Here is an 18604-nt window from a genome sequence, read left to right on the forward strand (position 1 = left end):
CTTATTGTAATAATATTCATTTTGCTGTAACTAGCTAATTACTAGTAATATTTCAGTAATAATTTTACATTTACCATCCACAAAACAGATGTGTTGCTTAATTACTAAGCTAGTATGTCTGCTAATATGTTTATTTTGAAAATGGCATGAGTGGTAAAAAATACATTTTTTTTTTTTTTATAAAACTGCAATTTAAATATATTTTTTCTATAGGCTATACAAAAGAAAGAAAGAAAATTGTATTTCACTGTATTTAAAACGTGAAATACACGTTATATACGCGCTGATTTTTCAAGCGTGAAAAACAAGTATTTAACGCGTTGAATATGTGTTGTTTACGCGTGAAATACACGTATTTAACGTGTTGTTGACGCGTCAAAATCCACGTGTTTTTGACCCTTTTGGTCTTCCATAAAGAACTGGCGAGATGCACACATCTTCATGTGAATTACACAGATTAGACCGATGAAGCATCTCACACCAGCGACAATGACGCTGCACTCAACTCCTGCAAGTCGGTAAGTCATTCGCAACACGGCACGAGGAAACTTCACAGGGTCATGTATTGATATTCAACGTGCGGTGACAGCGCGAATCTTGCGGTGTAAAGTTTAAAATGTTTCGTTTTAATAACTGTTATCTCAAACGGTTTTAATATTTAACATGTCTGTAATTATTGATGTATATTAGTGCTATTCCACTAAATGAACAGTTTGCAGCATTGACTCCTCTAATGTAATTAAGTGAAAGGGCATCAAACCGAAGCATTGATTTTTAACTGGAAGAAAATATCAATTGGACAGTTACAGTACATTATTAGGGGTTACCTCTTCTGAATGTTTCATTAAAGCAAAAGGTGCATCATTATAAAATAATGATTGACATCCATCTTCATATATCATGTGTTACAATGCATCATACTATTTATCATTTAAATGTGATATTAAATTGTTCTGTCAGTAAATGTAAAGCATTATGTATCATGAGGCAGTATGAATATCCTCTTAATATAGCCTACTGTTATGCATGCAAGGAAAATGTTGATAGGATATAACAAGTTGTGGTGGTGCCAGGAGTGCAAAATGTTTAATAATTTAAAATACCATTTATTTTTGGTTTGAAATAAGCATCATACTCTTTTATTCTATTGTACGACCTTAAATAGTTTGAAGAGAGATAATTTTTCAAAATGGCACATTTTACAGTCCAAATGCTTTTGCTTCGCAAAGATGCATCATTTTACTACTGCTTTTTACCTTATTTTATTTTATCTATTTATATAGTTATATATTTTTATCTTTTTTTATTAACTGTTCACTGCAAAACAAGTAATCTATGATTATTCACTGGCCTTCATGTCGTTCCAAAATTTTATGACTTTCTTTCTTCAAACACGAAGATGAAACTGTGAATAATACATGCTTGATCTTTTTCCATACAATTATAATGAAAGGGAAATGATACTTTCAAGAAACTAAAAGCACCACTGAAGTTTTATAAAAGCTATTTCAGTCTTCTTAAGCCATGATAGCTTAATGTGAAAAACAAAAATCATAGTTATTAACTGATAATTTACTTAAAGCTGCCGTAGGGAACTTTTGACGCTCTAGCGGTTAATAAACAGAACTGCTTGCGTCTTGTGGAAGAACATCGTAGCCGGAACTACTTCTCTCTGTTTATGTCTATGAAGAATCACAAAGGTACTGGGTTACTCCGCCGAGGTACCCCAGAAGCAATCTAAAATAGTCTGAATATAAACACTTATTATAGGTGCACCCTAGTGATTCAGGACAAGCTAAAAACATGGTTTGGAAAATGGATTCATGGTGTACTCGCTTATTATATATACTTTTCTACATTTTGAACACTAGCAAAGTTACGGACCGCAGCTCTGATTGGTTATTTTTTAACGGGAGCGATGTATTCCTGCAAATGGCAATAGGAGCACTGGGAGGAGCCAGAGGAGCTTAATTTTTCTGTCTCATATTCTACTGTCAGGACATAATGACAGGTTTCACAATTATGTAAAAAATACATTTTTACAAAAGTTACCTACTGCAGCTTTAAGTGCTACAGTGAGTCAGTGAGTTAATGAGCTCATTCAAATGCTTCTGTGAAGAGATTTACTCTTGAATAAGACTCATTTTCAGTGACACAGGTTTTATTTTTAAAGTGAACTGCTCTTTAAACACAATGTTTCATGAATTATTTCAACACGAATATCATGTAATAATGTAAGTGTTTGTGTTTTGTGTTTCACGTGTGGCTCGTCACCTGCTGGAAATGACATCTGAAACCATTTCAAAAGACAATAACCTTCCTGTATCATGACCACTGACTGCTAGATAAAGATTTGGCGACTTACGACAGCAGAAACCCATCAGAGCTATCCGGCTCCACTCGATTCTGTGCCATGGAGGACGCAAACATCACTCACTTGGCGGCCGTGTTCGTGAACCCTCATGTCCAGGTGCCTGTTCTGGACGCTCATGACACCTACACAGACTTCTACGACATGGACTATGGCGTTCCTTCAGAGGAGATGCCGGACACCACGCAGGGCCTGGCCTACTTCGTGGCCACCATAGTCATCGGAGCCGTGCTCGTCTGCATCATGCTGGTGTGCGGCATTGGCAACTTCCTCTTCATAGCCACTCTGGCCCGATACAAGAAACTCAGGAACCTCACCAACCTGCTGATCACCAACCTAGCCATCTCCGATTTCATAGTGGCTGTGGTCTGCTGCCCTTTCTTGTTGGATTATTACGTGGTCAAGCAGCTCTCCTGGGATCATGGGAAAGTGCTGTGTGCTTCCGTCAACTACCTCAGGACTGTGTCTCTCCATGTGTCCACCAATGCCTTACTGGCCATCGCTGTAGACAGGTTGGTGTGATTTAAATGTCATTTTTTCAGTCCTGCTAGACTAGATAGTGGGAAGGAAAAGGGAAGCCCGGGGCTGGGTAATATCATTGGCTTTCCGATTCATGCATTATGCAGGGTGCTTCCTGAACAAAGCACTTCACATACTGCTCAAACAGATGATTGAGAGAAAAGATTTTCAGCTTTCCAGTTATACGGTGGGATTTAATCATCTGCTGTGCATCATGCTTGACTGCCAACAAATGAAAACAAGTGAAAAATATAGAGCTGTACTTGAGAACAAATATAAAGTCAATAAAGCTTCAACCTTAAAGAAGTCAATTAAAGCAATAAGCCTTGAGAGGCTGTTATTTATTATTTACAGTATAGTTATATTCATAATAAACAATACAAAATAAATCTTTAGCCTAACTGTTAGCTGTTTAGAGAACAATGGAACAGCCCCAAAATATAATTTCTCTCATGGTTTACTCACACTTTATTTTTCCCTAAAATCATCCTTTTTTTTTTCTTCTTCTGTTTTTGGGTCAGAAAGGAAGATTTTTCATAATACAATACTTCATAAGAACAGCATGTGTGCATATGAGATATAAAATAGTTTTGTGTCATTGGGAAACCAAAGTTGATGCTTTCATTCGCTGTATATTTTCCCTTCTGCCGAACGTTGAAATCTCATTCACACCTGCATTCATTAAATTGCACTATATGAGACATGAAGTAATATATATATAAAAATAATAATAATAATAACAACAACAGCATACAGGTTTGGAACATCATGAAAGTGAGTAAATAAGGATGAAATTTTAGTTTTTAGAAGTTTCTTTGAAGCCTGTATTTCTAATGCATTATGTGGGCAGATCTGCACAGCATCTTACAAACTGAAACAACTCTTCTCGTAAGCAGGCTTTATAATGTGGTCATAATATTTATTAGTGGTCCTTGCTTTGATTAATGTGTCATGATTATGATCTTCTTTAAAACAGCTGTTTTATATTACTAACGGGCTATGAAACATTTGTTATCAACATTTCGATTTTTAATATCCACCAAACCATAATTCATTGTTTTTGATGTGAAATGGTTACCAGTAAGTTCACAGTAAAATTTACATTACCTTCAGTTAATGAAAATAAGGAATATGGAAATAAAATGTAGTAAGAAACTGTACAGACCTTAATGTCAAGATATGAGACTTATAATACTTTTATCAATGTGATAGATGGTTGAAAATCAACATCTCTTAATTGTGATAACCACAAGTAATTTGGTCCGTCATACTATAACTCTTGTTATGATTATTCATTAAAAAGATGTTTGCATCTATTACAATGTCTTGACATTATACATTATACAACATTATACATTTTGGAATATTTCTGCTTTAAATATTTCTTTAATAATGTGAGTGAATCCTTCAGGCACTCAAGAAACGGTTTAAATTGATGTTTCTGTGTAGGCTTTCTTTATCCTTTCCATATGAAGGTATAAAATATGGCCAGAGGAAACAACAATTATGTGCTCTTTACATAAGCCTGCTAAAATAGCTTGAAATGGAATAAAATATGTGGAGACATTGACAATATTAATGATCCATTTTTATCCTGTACCCGAGGGCTACAATTTTACAAGTACATTAGGCATCCTGTACTATTTCTTCAGCAGTTAGACATCAGAAGAAGTTTTATTTTTTTAAATCTTTTGAAGTTTCCCCTGGCAAATAAGTCATTTTACACAGTTCCATTTGTTTGAACATTATTCACAGTCTTTTTTTTAATTCTGATAATGGCCATGTGAGGACCATTTATAATTAAATCTGCTTCGCCATTTGACTTGACTCTAACTGACAGTCCATAATGAAGCAAAATTCAATCATAGATGACTTACATATGAAGCTTCTGATCTGCTAATAGAAATCGTTAAATATGGCCAATGGAACACACTGAACTAGATTTGCATTTCCAGAGGGAAACGTCAGTGCTGGCAATGCAGCAGAAGAAATGTGCTGAAGTATTAGGGAACTTTAGCTTTCATAAAAGACTCAAAAACACTGTCACTGTGCAGTGCAAAGGTGACAATAATGTTCAAATATATACCTGAAGTTGGCATATTTTAATGGCATCATGGCATCTTTTTTTCCTGTAATGTATATCCAGTCAAGCTTTGAGTACTTCATCCTCAAGTATCTGTCATTATTACAGTGTACAGGCCAACTTTAATTACAATGGCTGCGTTTCTAGATAACGATCGATCTTAGTGTGTAAGAGCATTTTCTGCAAGTCATTTTACAATAATTTGTTATTGTTTCACGTGCGTTTCCCAAAAATGCACTTTAAGTGCTACTTAGGAGTCGATATCCCATTGTCAAGTGCTGAAATGTCACCTTATAGAATGGCTCGTAAACACACTTGTTTATTGAAATGTTAACCCAATGCTGTGTTCCAGGCAACTCGGGTATTATATTATATGTATTACAGGTTGACCGATATATCGGGCCGATATTTGTCATTTTTTTATATATCGGCATAGGCAGATATCTGTATTTTGTATTACACATCGGCGGGAAGCCCCGTGTTATTGGTGTGGTGGAAAGTGCTGCTGCCACATGTGAAGGAACCCGAGCCAAAACATATGGAAGATTACTACTCGAGTTTCACTCTGTAAATGGGGTGGAGAAGTTGGCAGCTTTCACAAACACTGGAGCGTGATTGAGGGCTCATTTGTATTTAGGAATGTCAATAATTGATATTTTCCATGATCGATCATTGTTTAAATTAACAATCAATTATTAACCTTAATGCTGCAAAATGCGTCTGCAGCGGTATTATTATTATGTGCAAAAACCACTTGGAAAAAAAGCTTTCTCACCCAAATTAGAGGGGTTTTAGTCTGACTAAAATGCTAGTAGCAGGACTGTAAACTAAATAGATTTGATTATGATCATTTGATAAAATGAAGAGAGCGATACGTTGGAGATCATTTTACTTTGTTGACTGTTTCCCGTCAAGGAGACCACTGAATGCGCTTCTTTAAATGGTTTCGTGGTGCTCGTTGTTGTATTTTAAAATGCAATTGCAATGTTTTCAAATGACACTATAGTATTAAAAATAAAATTATCCCAATACGTGATGTATTTAGAGGTTATTGCTCAAGTCTCATTCTGCACATATCCAAATGTTTACATTCGCAATGTATCTGAATGTTAAACTATTATTTATATATATATATATATATATATATATATATATATATATATATATATATATATTTTTTTTTTTTTTTTTTTTTTTTTTTTTTTTTATTTTATGTCAACTAGATGGAAAAGATCATCCTCTTCACATGAGCAAAAAATGTCCTTGACATAACAGCAGAGTGGACTGGTATACTACGTGCTTACTACGTGTTTACCAGTGTAACCTTGTATATGTTTGGTTGACTATACTTTATTTTAATAATGAACAGACTGCGATGTAACTTTGAAATTAGAATGCACTTTAGATGTTCTATGTGTCATTTATAGCAAACACAAATGTTGCTGGTTGCTAGTGTGTTTGCAGTGTGTTGATTTTTTTGGTTAACTTTGGATACATTTTTCATTTTAATACCGTGCAGTGCACAAAATTAAAATTCGAGAGATGGTTCAAGTCAGTGATCAATAAATTAATATAAGTTTAGAAATGTTGTGCATCCACTTATTATTATTGTGACATTTTAGCATGAAAATTGAAGGGGAAAAATTCCATAAATCGGCCATAAATATTGCCAGCACATATTGGCCATCGGCTGACCCTGACCTCTAAACATCGGCATCGCCTATAGAAAAACCCATATCGGTTGATCTCTAATATGTATAATATTATACAATATACTTTATACAAAAATATATATTATAGTATATATCTGTGTAGAGACATTATTTCCGGGTCATTGGTTTTTGTACAGGTCAGTAAGTCATTGACAGATTTTCTCCTCCTGTCATGTTACGCTGCCTGGAAGGAACACGGAGCCACGGATAAGTGAAAATAAGACTTTATTACTACAACACAGGGTATATCCAACATGGATCACTGAGGAAGACACGTGTGTGTGGTTTGTAGACCCGACAAAACTGAACAGAAGGGACATATCTTTTAAAGACAATGCAAATGAGGGACTAAGGAGACACACCTGAGAACTAATCAATCAAGGGAGACAGAAATTGGTTGTCATTGGTTGGTCGGATGGATTTCTGATATGTCAGAAATTTTGGTCGCCTCTCGTGAGGTATCGCACTGTTGAAGCAGGGCTACGAACCGATTTTCCGTGTTTCCCTCACTGCGCGTGCGCGAAACCATAAACGAAACCATGGTGTGACACATCGTGTAGCGTGGACTGAAGTGATGGAGGGAAAACATGTGGAGTTATGTCAAAGAAAAAAAAAGAGGGCAGAAAATGCCTGCTTACCTCCAGTTCACGTTGGAAAATGGATAAACCATATTGGCCACGGCCTCTGAGCCACCTGCGCGTCTAGATTTGCCTACGCCTTTTTTTTGTGTTATTTTTTTATTTTATTTTTTTTATGTTTCAGCACACAGAATTGTGCATATCACCAAAGCAGTGTGTTTATCCCGGGAATGCATGTTTATTCAGAACCCGCCACAAACATCTTGGTTCTGAGGGATCCTACGTGTTGATTCGGTTGATTCCTCACGTATAGTGTAGCAGTCAAATCGCAACTCGACGATCGTACAGTGAGCGCATAAAAATCGTGAGCTTTGGCTTTACATTGCAAGCGATCTACTCGTACAGTGTGAGTTGGTACCTTGCCGAAATCGCACAGAAATCGTACACTGTATGCCTGCCTTAAGTAACGATGCTTTCGGGAAACAGGCCGTAATATTAAGATAAGTCATATGATCATTTTTACAAACTTCTAAGGCTTAAAAAAAATTGTTTTTACAAACTTTTGGGAAATGCAGCCCATGTTAGTTGACACTGTTGTTTAGATCTGTCGAATTTACATCACCTAAGTTCACCTATTTCTCCCAAAATACATGAAAATAAGTGGCCAGAAAACAGAGTAACCTTCGATTACCTGATAGGAATAAAACACGTCTTCAAATTTTAATTATTGATGCTTTCCATAGAAATCAGTGTGTACAAACTATAAATTATTATATATATTTTTTTGCTAATACTTAATTGAATGTCTTTTTAAATGTCTTAAATCTTAAAATGAATTAAATAAAGTGGTTGAACCTGGGCAGGCAGGGGGCCTGACTTACTAGTTAATTAGCATAGCCTAGGTTGGGTATCTTATTTTTTTAGGGAAGTTCACATTTGATTAAATTCGTAAATAGCCTTGACATCATAATATATTGTAATATTTTACTTTGTTTCCTGTGTTAAAAATAACTTTCCTGTGTATATATTTTTGTAATACAAATAAGTTTTTGTTTCATTAACATGGTGCTGATACACCTTAACATTTTTTTGCCTTAGCCTACTTTCGGGAACTTGCTACAGTATATTCCAATATCATTATGCCTCAGTTAGCTAGTTATAGGTTAAGAGTTGTTGTTTCGGATGTGTGTTCAATAATTTATGTTGTTAAAATTACATTCTGTTTTGTAAATGCATTGTCATCTGGTTTATTTAGCTACTTTTTAATACACCACATTAGTACGCCACTTAGTACTTTAGGACTTTAAATCTTAAAGTGCAAAGTAATACCTGACAACTGTTTTGGGTAGAGCCCGACCGATATATCGGCCGGCTGATGTTATCTGGCGATATGAGCTTATTGCATTCAAATCAGCATCGCGTTTATAACGGCCGATGAAACATGAGAAACAGAGTCTCATGCTTCACTCATGTTATGAGTGTTGCATAGATTGCCCACCAGAGGGAGGTCTGTAACTTCACAGTATGACAACAGCGCCAGAAATCCACTGCAGGAGAAAGCGATCAGCCAAGCCACGGAGATGTACCGTTTTGACAGTGAGTCTGTAGTTCATCATGTGAAATGATTTAGTTCATACACTGTATATAAAAACAGTGTGGTAGTTCTAGCTGACAGTTCTATCATCATCACTTCTAAATATTCTGTAACATCACTTACAGCCGCTAATGCATTGATATATTAGATTAGCCACAAAGCTAATACCATGTTTATCAGTGGAAGAGCGCAAACGTTAATAAGAGGTCAAACTATAACGTTAGCGTTTAACTTATTCTAAATATATCTGCAGTGTTTCCCACATAATGACCGCATAACTGTGGCAGGGGGGCGCGTGTAGTCAATGACTAGAAGTTATGTACAGCGTGCCTCGAAAAAACAACAACTGTTATGTTATTCTTGGGCTGAAACGATTCCTCGAGTAACTCTATTACAAAAAATGACAGAGCAAATTCCTCTGCCTCGAAGACTCTTTTAATTTATTTTAAATCTCACATCATGTTCTTTGGCAATGATTTTTTTTTTAATGTGCATAGCCTATCACTAAAAACATTTTTATTTTAAGTTTTAATCACACAACATTTATTCCATGTTTTATTTATTTTTTTATAGTAAATCCCCTTTGTTTACCAAAAAGTTAAGTAAAATTTTAAATAATTAAAAGATAAATTAAATTAATGTTTTATGTGTTTAATGTGCATCTCAGAAAATGCTTTATATAAACCCCAACTGAATGGCACTTAAATGCACTTAATTCATCTGTCAACTTTATTGTCATCATTTACAGTACAAGTACAGACTGAGAAACAATGGGTAATAATTATGTTTATTTTTCATGTATGCATTGCATTCTATGCATTAAAAAAAAGATTCTAAAAAAGGAAACTTAGTTGTTAATTTTAAGAGACCCAGGAGTCGTATTTTCTCCTGCATAATTAATATTGCACTTTAATTAAGCAAAAACACATTTTATCCGATTACTCGATTAATCGATGGAATTTTTGGTAGAATACTCGATTACTAAAATATTCGATAGCTACAGCCCTATGTTATTCTAACGCTAATAGCTTCCTTTTTAGCAGGCCCCTTAAATGCTAGATATTAACTTGTTTGAAGGTGGTTCTTCTCAAAAGTGACAGCGGTGTGTTCATGACACTAACGTTAACCATTCAACTTCGAGTAGGTGTGTCAGAAATGATTAACCAGAGGCGACATGTAAATAAATGTGAGCTGAACAAGTGATTTTTTTTTTATTTTTTATTTTTTTACAGATTGTTTCAAAGCAGCTTTACAGACATAACAGGAAAATGTTGTAATAATATTGTTAAATATAAGTAGGTAATAGGTATTACCTATTGCTTGACAAATAAAAAATATATATATATTTCTCATTTTTGCCTATGTAGGAGATGCCTGTTTATTATGATTATATGATTGATTATATGATAAAATGATTATATGATTCTAATGATGACATGAGTAATGATACATGGTGAAAATATTAATTCATCATTATTAATAAGAAAGTAAAAGTGTTAAATGTTTAAAACCAGACTGTTTTTTGATCATTATACCTTTGTTGTCATTATACAAAAATACTTTTGATGTGCAATTGTTTAGTCATTGAGACTGTAATCTAAGGCTTTTTTAACATAATCCCTTCTGGAAAATGGTTTATACAGCCCACATACATAGAACAGGCAGATATTTTGCTATTGAATGTTGTGTAAGTGCAGTTTATAGGAAATGGGTCTAATATCCAGTTTATTTTCAAAATCAAAATATCGGCTTATAAATCGGCCCCCAAAAAATCCATATCGGTCGGGCTCTAGTTTTGGGTTTGCTACTGTTACAATTTAAAAATCTATAAGGATAAAAAAATATCAGGGAGACATTGGTATGATGTAAGCAGCACAGCTGCAGCAAATAAAATCGATTATGGGTGTGCAAATAATCAAGCACTGACCATAATCAGTAGTATTGGCGGTACTGAGGGGTCCCCATGTAAAACTCTGCTTAGTGCCCCATAAAGGCTTGCGTCAGCCCTGCTCATAATGATGAGATCAGTGTGTAGTTGGCTCAAGAACAGCTACAATCAGATAAGTCTTGATTGCAATTAAATCATTCAGTGTGAAATGAGGACTGGTCAAAAAGTTTTTTTTTGGAAAGAATCAGCTCTTGAATCAGACATCATTCTTGTGTATTTAGAGGGGGTGGTGAATTTTTAGGTTCAAACTATGTACCTAAACAACTGGGTACAGCATGCCAAATTCTGTTATGACATTTTGTGCAGGCTGATGGGTACCTGATCTGTATTCAGAAATAATGTGCTAAAATGCCGGTAAAGCAAAATGACTATGAACATTATAAACACCATACACACACACACACACACACACACATTGGCTATCTATAAACAGTTATAGTTTCTTTCTCTCAACAACAAATCCTCTAAAGTTAAGGCTATGTGTTTAGGCTTTAAAAACATCAATCCAAAAAACAAATAAACTTTAGGTGAAACTGATGCCTACCTCGATTTGTACGAATCCAAAGTTTCCATATTCGTGACGTATCTGGATACTAAAATATTATTTATTATGTAGTGGTCTTTGTACATCATTCGTGTAGTAGACTTGGTAAGGTTACAGTTAGAATAAGTTTACATTTAGTCATTTAACAGAATTTTATCCAAAGCGACCTACAAATGAGGACAATGGAAGCAATCAAAAACAACAAAAGTGCAATGATATATAAGTGCTATAACAAGTCTCAGTTAGCTTAAATGCTGTACATGTAGCAAGCGCTTTTAAATAATATAATAAATAAAAAGAAGGTATGAGGTGTATTCTTTTTGGCTAATGAAAAATTAATCTTGCTGCCACGTTCTGGATTAATTGTAAATGTTTGATAGAACTGGTTGGAATACCTGCAAAGAGAGCATTGCAATAGTCCAGGCTGGACAGAACAAGGAGTTGTGCAGCATGTTCCGAAAGAAAGGGCTTGATCTTTTTGATGTTGAATAAAGCAATTCTGCAGGAATGGACAGTTTTAGCAATTTGGACTGAGATAGTCAACTGATCATCAAACATAACTCAAAGGTTTCTGACTGTTTTTGAAGTAATTATGGTTGATGTGCCTAACTTGATAGTGAAATTGTGATGAAATGATGGGTTTGCTGGAAACACAAGCAGTTCTGTCTTGGCAAGGTTGAGTTGAAGCTGATGGCCATTCATCCAGCAAGAAATGTCTGTTAGACAAGCTGAGATGGGAGTAGCTACCGTCAGATCATCAGGATGGAATGAGAGGTAGAGTTGAGTGTCATCATAGCAGTGACATGAAAAGCCATGTTTCGGAAATGACAGAACCTAATGATGCCATGTAGACAGAGAAGAGAAGAGGTCCAAGAACTGAGCCCTGAGGCACCCCAGTAGTTAGATATTGTGACTTGGACACCTCACCTCTCCAAGATACTTTTAAGGACCTATCTGATAAGTAAGAATCAAACCATTAGAGTGTGGTTCCTGAGATGCCCTTTGCCAGTAGGGTTGATAGGAGGATTTGGTGGTTAACTGTGTCAAAAGCAGCTTGACAGATCAAGCAGGATAAGTATCAAGCAGTCTTGGGGCTTCAACAACTGAGAGCAAGGCAGTCTCAGTTGAATGTCCACTTCTGAAGTCAGATTGGTTGCTGTCAAGGAGGTTGTTCTGTGTGAGATATGCAGAAAGTTGGTTAAACACAACTCGCAATGAAAGGAAGAAGGGAAAATTATATGTAGTTCTCTAAAAGAGATGGGTTAAGGGTGCGTTTCTTCAGTAGTGCAGTTATATGAGCCTGTGTAAATGATGAGGGAAAAACACCAGTGTGGAGGGATGTGTTAATGATGTGATTGAGTTAACATAAGTTGACATGCACTTGCAAAGTTACTTATAGTCAGTAGAATATCTGTTTGGAGACCATGACAAAAGTCTACTTAACATGTAAACATGTAGGTACAACATTACTTAATGATGTTTTATTAACAAGGTTCGGAAGGAGTGTGTCAGATACTTAACCTAATCAACACCGGTGGACCACAATCAAGTAATCAATAGTATAAATACCGCTGACTTACCTCTATCCATTGACGGTTTATCAGCATTCGGTTTGCACCTTTTGCCATTACATGTCAGACTCAGCTTCATCCATTAAACGACGAGATCTATACTGTGGATTTTTTGGTTCTCCAGCCGATATGCCGGCCCAAGGGTCATTCCTTCTCTGACAGACACCACCAGGATTAGTTGCGGCCACAGCTGTTCTGCTCGGCCAGCCACGTGAACGCTCTGAGCTCCCGTTGAGCATCGGCTCGAACCCTATCAATTGGGCGCCCCTAACCACATAGTCCAGTACCTGCAGCCAGTAGGGTCTACCCTTCCAATGCTTAAGTCGCTCCCACTGGAGTACATAGACTCTTCCGGCCTGCCAACCAGCTGACTTCACAGAAAAATAAATTGCTGTTTTTGGGGGGTGTTCTTAATCTGGCGGCTGTCCTTTTGTTCAATTGCTTTTTGGGGGGTACTCTAGGTTCGGGCCATTCCCGAGCTTGCAGCCCTTCCCCGGACAACATGCCAAATACGCATACCATACCTCAGCTAATTATATGTAAGCGTGAACTTGTGAAATTGTTTTTAAGTAACAAGATTCGGGAGAAGCACGTCAGATACTTAGCCTAATCAACACCGGTGGACCACAATCAAGTAATCAATACCATAGTATAAATACCACTGACTTACCTCTATCCATTGACGGTTTATCAGCATCCCTCCTCCACTCCATCTCCTCACTTCGAGTTCACTTACAACTAGATGGGGAAGAGGTGGGGTACTCTAGGTTCGGGCAATTCCTGAGCTTGGAGCCCTTCCCCGGAAAGCGGGTCAAATACGCATACCATAACTCAGCTAATTATATGTAAGCTAGAACTCATGAATTGTCAACAGAATGTTCAAAACGAAATGTTACCTGTTTTTCTTTTCGTGAACTTTGGATTGCATAACTATGAACTTAAAATCAGCACCTAATCTGTTGAATCCTTCTTACACTATACTCGGATAAACTCTAATGCATTGTCATTGCAACTTCCTTGTGATGAGTTCACAGCTGAGTGGGAATTTCACTGGATGCGTTAGTGTCACATTTGAATGCTGTACTACTTGAATTCCTGATTGGTTGTTTGCACATTTCAAATTTAAAATGGAACAATAAAATAACGTTATTAATGACCATTTTAAAATTTTAATTATGTTTGGAACTATACAATTTTATTTTATTTCTGTTTCTGATTCTGTTCCTATCAAAAATGTAGTTCCTTGAATCAGTTTAGAACACTGGTAAAAAGTCAAACATACTCCATTACTCTCTACCACCGCTATTAGGTATATGACACTGACACCTGTAATTATCTAAACTTGCATATCATGACAATGACAGTGAATGTATGAGAATGTGCATGGTGCGGCACTAAACCAGTGCAGACTGTACAGGACTGTTTAAAATGCAGGTCTTTATGCAATTTGTCTTGTAGAGAATAGATCTTGAACAGAATCCCACTAATCATTGTCATTGTGTTTAGGTACATGGCCATTGTTCATCCCTTGAGGCCCAGAATGAAGCACCAGACTGCATACTTCCTCATAACAGGGGTGTGGATTGTCCCCGTGCTCATTTCCATTCCCTCCGCGTATTTCGCTTCCATGACCAAAGTCCCCCACGGAGCCAACCACAGCAAGACCTTCTGCGCCCAGATCTGGACGGTGGACCAGCAGCTGTATTACCGCTCTTACTTCTTGTTCATCTTCGCCGTGGAGTTCGTGGGACCTGTGTTCATCATGTCCCTGTGCTATCTGCACATCTCCAGAGAGCTCTGGTTCAAGAGCATGCCTGGTTTCCAAACAGAGCAGATCCGCAAACGCCTGCACTGCCGCAGGAAGACAGTCATGGTGCTAATCGGCATTCTCACGGCGTACATCCTCTGCTGGGCTCCGTACTATGGCTTCACCATCCTGCGTGATTTCCACCCCACGCTCATTTCCCGCGATAGGAACTCTCTGGTGGCGTTCTACATCATTGAGTGCATCGCCATGAGCAATAGCATGATCAACACGTTCTGCTTCGTCAGTGTAAAGAACAACACTGTCAAATATTTAAAGAGGATTGTTCTCCTCCGCTGGAAATCCACCTACACTTCCAGGAAGAATGCAGACGAGACAGACATCGATCCCCACCTCACTGAATGTAGAAAGGGAGCCGAGCTGACCCATATTACAGATGATTAAAGAGTACTGATGATGCTGCTTCTGGGCATTGTTCTGCAGATTAATATCACGTGACTGATGTTAATGTTTAGCACAAATTATCATTTCAGTTGTTTTGCATGAGTGTATTAACTACTTGTAACAATACAACCTTCGTAATCATCGGGAAGAAGGAGGCGGGAACCGGCGGACAATCAACTGAAACTTTAATAATCGAAATAAACACAAAACAGCGCTACAGCCCCTCGTGGACAACTGTTGCGCACAAATAAAAAGCAAGCACAAAATAAAGTCCAGGCCTGGTCCTCTCTCGTCCGTCACTGTCGTCACTCCAGTTTTATACCCCTCCATTTCCTCCGTGGGACTCGAGACTGGTGGGTCGAGCAGGTGTCGCTCATTCCCCAATCACTCCACCGGCCTCACTCCTGTACCCAAGTCTATCGGCCCCGCCCCACTCATCACACTACTCATCCCTTAAAACTTTGAGAATGACAAAGCAATGGTACAATATAGAACTACTTCCTTACAGTCACTGATTATGAATGCTTTTCTTTGTAAGATATTAGGTACAATTATTTAAGCATGTGTTCAGAGACTCAACAACATTCATGTTGCTTTGTGAGAGTAGCTCGGTATGCTGACCTTTTAATTGCAAATCTATGTTGTTAAAGCCTTTTCTGATGGAGGTTTTATTCTGGATTATGGGTAGTGTATTAATCTAAATTAAAGTTTACACATTTTCATATGGTATTGTTAAAAGTCAGTTTCTCTGTGAAGAAAATGAGTGGAATTTTTACTTCAGAACACCTTTGATTTTTCTGCAGATTTTGTAGAAATATATTTATGACCTCATTGAACAACCATATATTAAGTTACTGTTACATAATATAGATTATAAAAAAGATTCCTTTTTATTGAAAAATGAGGTCCTTTATTAGTCAATGTTTTATATGTGAAAGTTTCTTTTTCCTTGGTAAAAAAAAAAAAAAAATGGTTATTTGCTGTCTTTTGTATTGGTTAATAAAATATCTGCATGTATTCTAGCCCACTAAAGTAAAACCTGAGAATAAAACCTTGTGTCATGTACAGTCCTTGAATTTTAGAGAAATAATTTAAGGAACGATATCGACCAGTTTAGAGGTAATGTGGAGATGTTCGATCTCACATTACCTGCGAGTTATATTTCTGTTTGCTCTTTAAAGCAGGGTCTATTTATCTAAGGTCCAAGGACAGTTCATACATAATTTACAGATTCTGTCGAAACTCAAACTCATAACTTGAAATTTTATATCATGATAAGACTTGTGGTCATGTACCCGTGTAATAATGGCTCTTGATGTCTAAATCTGAATCAAATCTATTTAATAATTACTTTGCAATGTAGTAGTAAATTTTAATGCAACCTCCAGAAAACAATTGTATATTTGGTCATTTGTATTTATTTATTTTGTATATATAGTAGATCATCTATCACCTGTTCTCTTGGGTATGTTATAGTCCAGTCAAGTAAAGCAAACCCCTCTAGAACATCTTCATTATCATAAAATGCTTGAACTAAATAGCCTTAAAATGTTTATGCCATTTCACTTCTGTGCAAAGACTAATTTGATCAATAGGATAAATGGTTATCTTTTACCTGCCTAATAACATGTAAACAGCAAGGAAATTACTCTAAATTTTGATTTAATTAGCCAGTTTGGAGATAAGTAAATGCCTTTATTAAAGAGCCAGGATGTAGATTGCCTGGTAACCTTCAACTGCATATAGCTGAAGCCTATTCACACCAAGAAAAATAACTATACAGTAACTGTAACTTACAATAATACCTTTATTAACATTGAAACTAGCATATAAAAATGTTCTACTCTATTCTATTCTATTCTATTCATTATTATTCATATATTTATGGAACATTGGTTACTTTTAGCATATTGCTGTTGGTTCCATTTTTTAACAGCAGTAAACCATTTAAAGCCATTCAATATTGTGATTTTGCTACAGTTAAGGAGGTAGTCACTCCACTTATCATCATTCAGAACAGTAATCCCATTGTAAAAAAAAAAAAAAAAAACCTTGCTTGTCATGGCTTATTGCTTTATAAAATCACTTCTGCTCTAGACAAAAGTATGACTGCTTAACAGACATTATCATTATTTTTACCAATATATTTTAATCTAACAAGGAATGAACTGTCTGGCAGTGAATGTGCTGATTAATTTAGATATGTTAATTTTGTGTTCTTAGTCTTATGGAATTTGCAGCTCGTTATGCTAGTCTTGTCTGAGATAACTGCTTAAAACCCACGGATGATCATTTGTAACTGACGTAAGCAGCTCTTACTGCTGTTGTTATTATTTTGTGCTTTTAGTCAATCTGCTAATTAACACAAATATATGGCTGATTCTAGTGTTTTGGGGAGATGCTTGCAAGCAGATCTAACTGGCGTGATTCAGTCATGCACTGACTCACACAGAAACACAATGACAGGGGTCACAGAAAGCTGCAAATAACATGAATTATGTATGAGTCTTGTCTTAATTATCTTACCTGCTCTTCCTAGATCCACTGCCTGAGTAAGTTCCCACTGAAGAAAGTTCACTGCGCTCACAGGGCGATGAGAAGCATGGGTGAATTTTATATGGAATATGACAGTCAGGGTTTGGAACTAAAAGAAAATCCTAAAAAGTCTTGACAGACCTATAATTTAAGTAAACATGATTGTTAAAGGGGGGGGGGGGGGTGAAATGCTATTTCATGCATACTGAGTTTTTTACACTGTTAAAGAGTTGGATTCCCATGCTAAACATGGACAAAGTTTCAAAAATTAAGTTGTACGTTTGAAGAAGTATTTCTGTTCCAAAAATACTCCTTCCGGTTTGTCACAAGTTCCGGAAAGTTTTTTTTGAGTATGGCTCTGTGTGACGTTAGATGGAGCGGAATTTCCTTATATGGGTCCTGAGGCACTTCTGCTGGAAGAGCGCGCGCTCCAGTATAGCAGAGCAATGAGAGCACAACAGACTTCACTGATCAGAGCGAGAGTGTCGCGAAATGTCACAAAAGAAGTGTGTTTTTGGTTGCCAGGGCAAGACAACCCTGCACAGATTACCAAAAGAGAGACAGCATTAATGGACCAGTGGATGGAGTTTATTTTTACAGACCATCAACGGAGTTGTGCAAGTGTTTTTGTTTGTTCCCTGCATTTCGAAGATGCTTGTTTTACAAACAAGGTCCAGTTTGACGACGGATTTGCACATCGTTTATTTCTTAAGGATAATGCAGTCCCAATGAAAAAGGGTCACGATCGTGTGTTGGAACCACATGCGGTGAGTAAAACTGCTTCAAATATCTCTGTGTTGTTAACTTAGCTATCGGCGCGTAAGCACATCAAGTAAACAACATGCGATGTTATCTTCAAACTGCACTTTCCACATGTAACGTTACAGCTTAGAAAAAAAAAGAGACGACAAAGTGGAACTTAGTCATTTTCCAAAACCGC

At 36.6% G+C, this 18604-nt stretch overlaps 1 protein-coding gene across 1 annotated transcript; it reads left to right on the top strand.

Moving 5' to 3' along the window:
* Nucleotides 1-464: 464 nt before the first annotated feature.
* On the top strand, nt 465-15440 carry LOC113057555 (prokineticin receptor 2-like). Its single transcript, XM_026224976.1, has 3 exons — nt 465-518; nt 2309-2883; nt 14427-15440. The coding sequence occupies exons 2-3, from the start codon at nt 2414-2416 to the stop codon at nt 15127-15129; spliced, it is 1173 nt and encodes a 390-aa protein (XP_026080761.1). The 5' UTR covers nt 465-518; nt 2309-2413; the 3' UTR covers nt 15130-15440.
* The last annotated feature ends 3164 nt before the right edge of the window (nt 15441-18604 follow it).

Source organism: Carassius auratus, chromosome 38, assembly GCF_003368295.1.
Source record: "Carassius auratus strain Wakin chromosome 38, ASM336829v1, whole genome shotgun sequence".
NCBI lineage: Eukaryota > Metazoa > Chordata > Actinopteri > Cypriniformes > Cyprinidae > Carassius > Carassius auratus.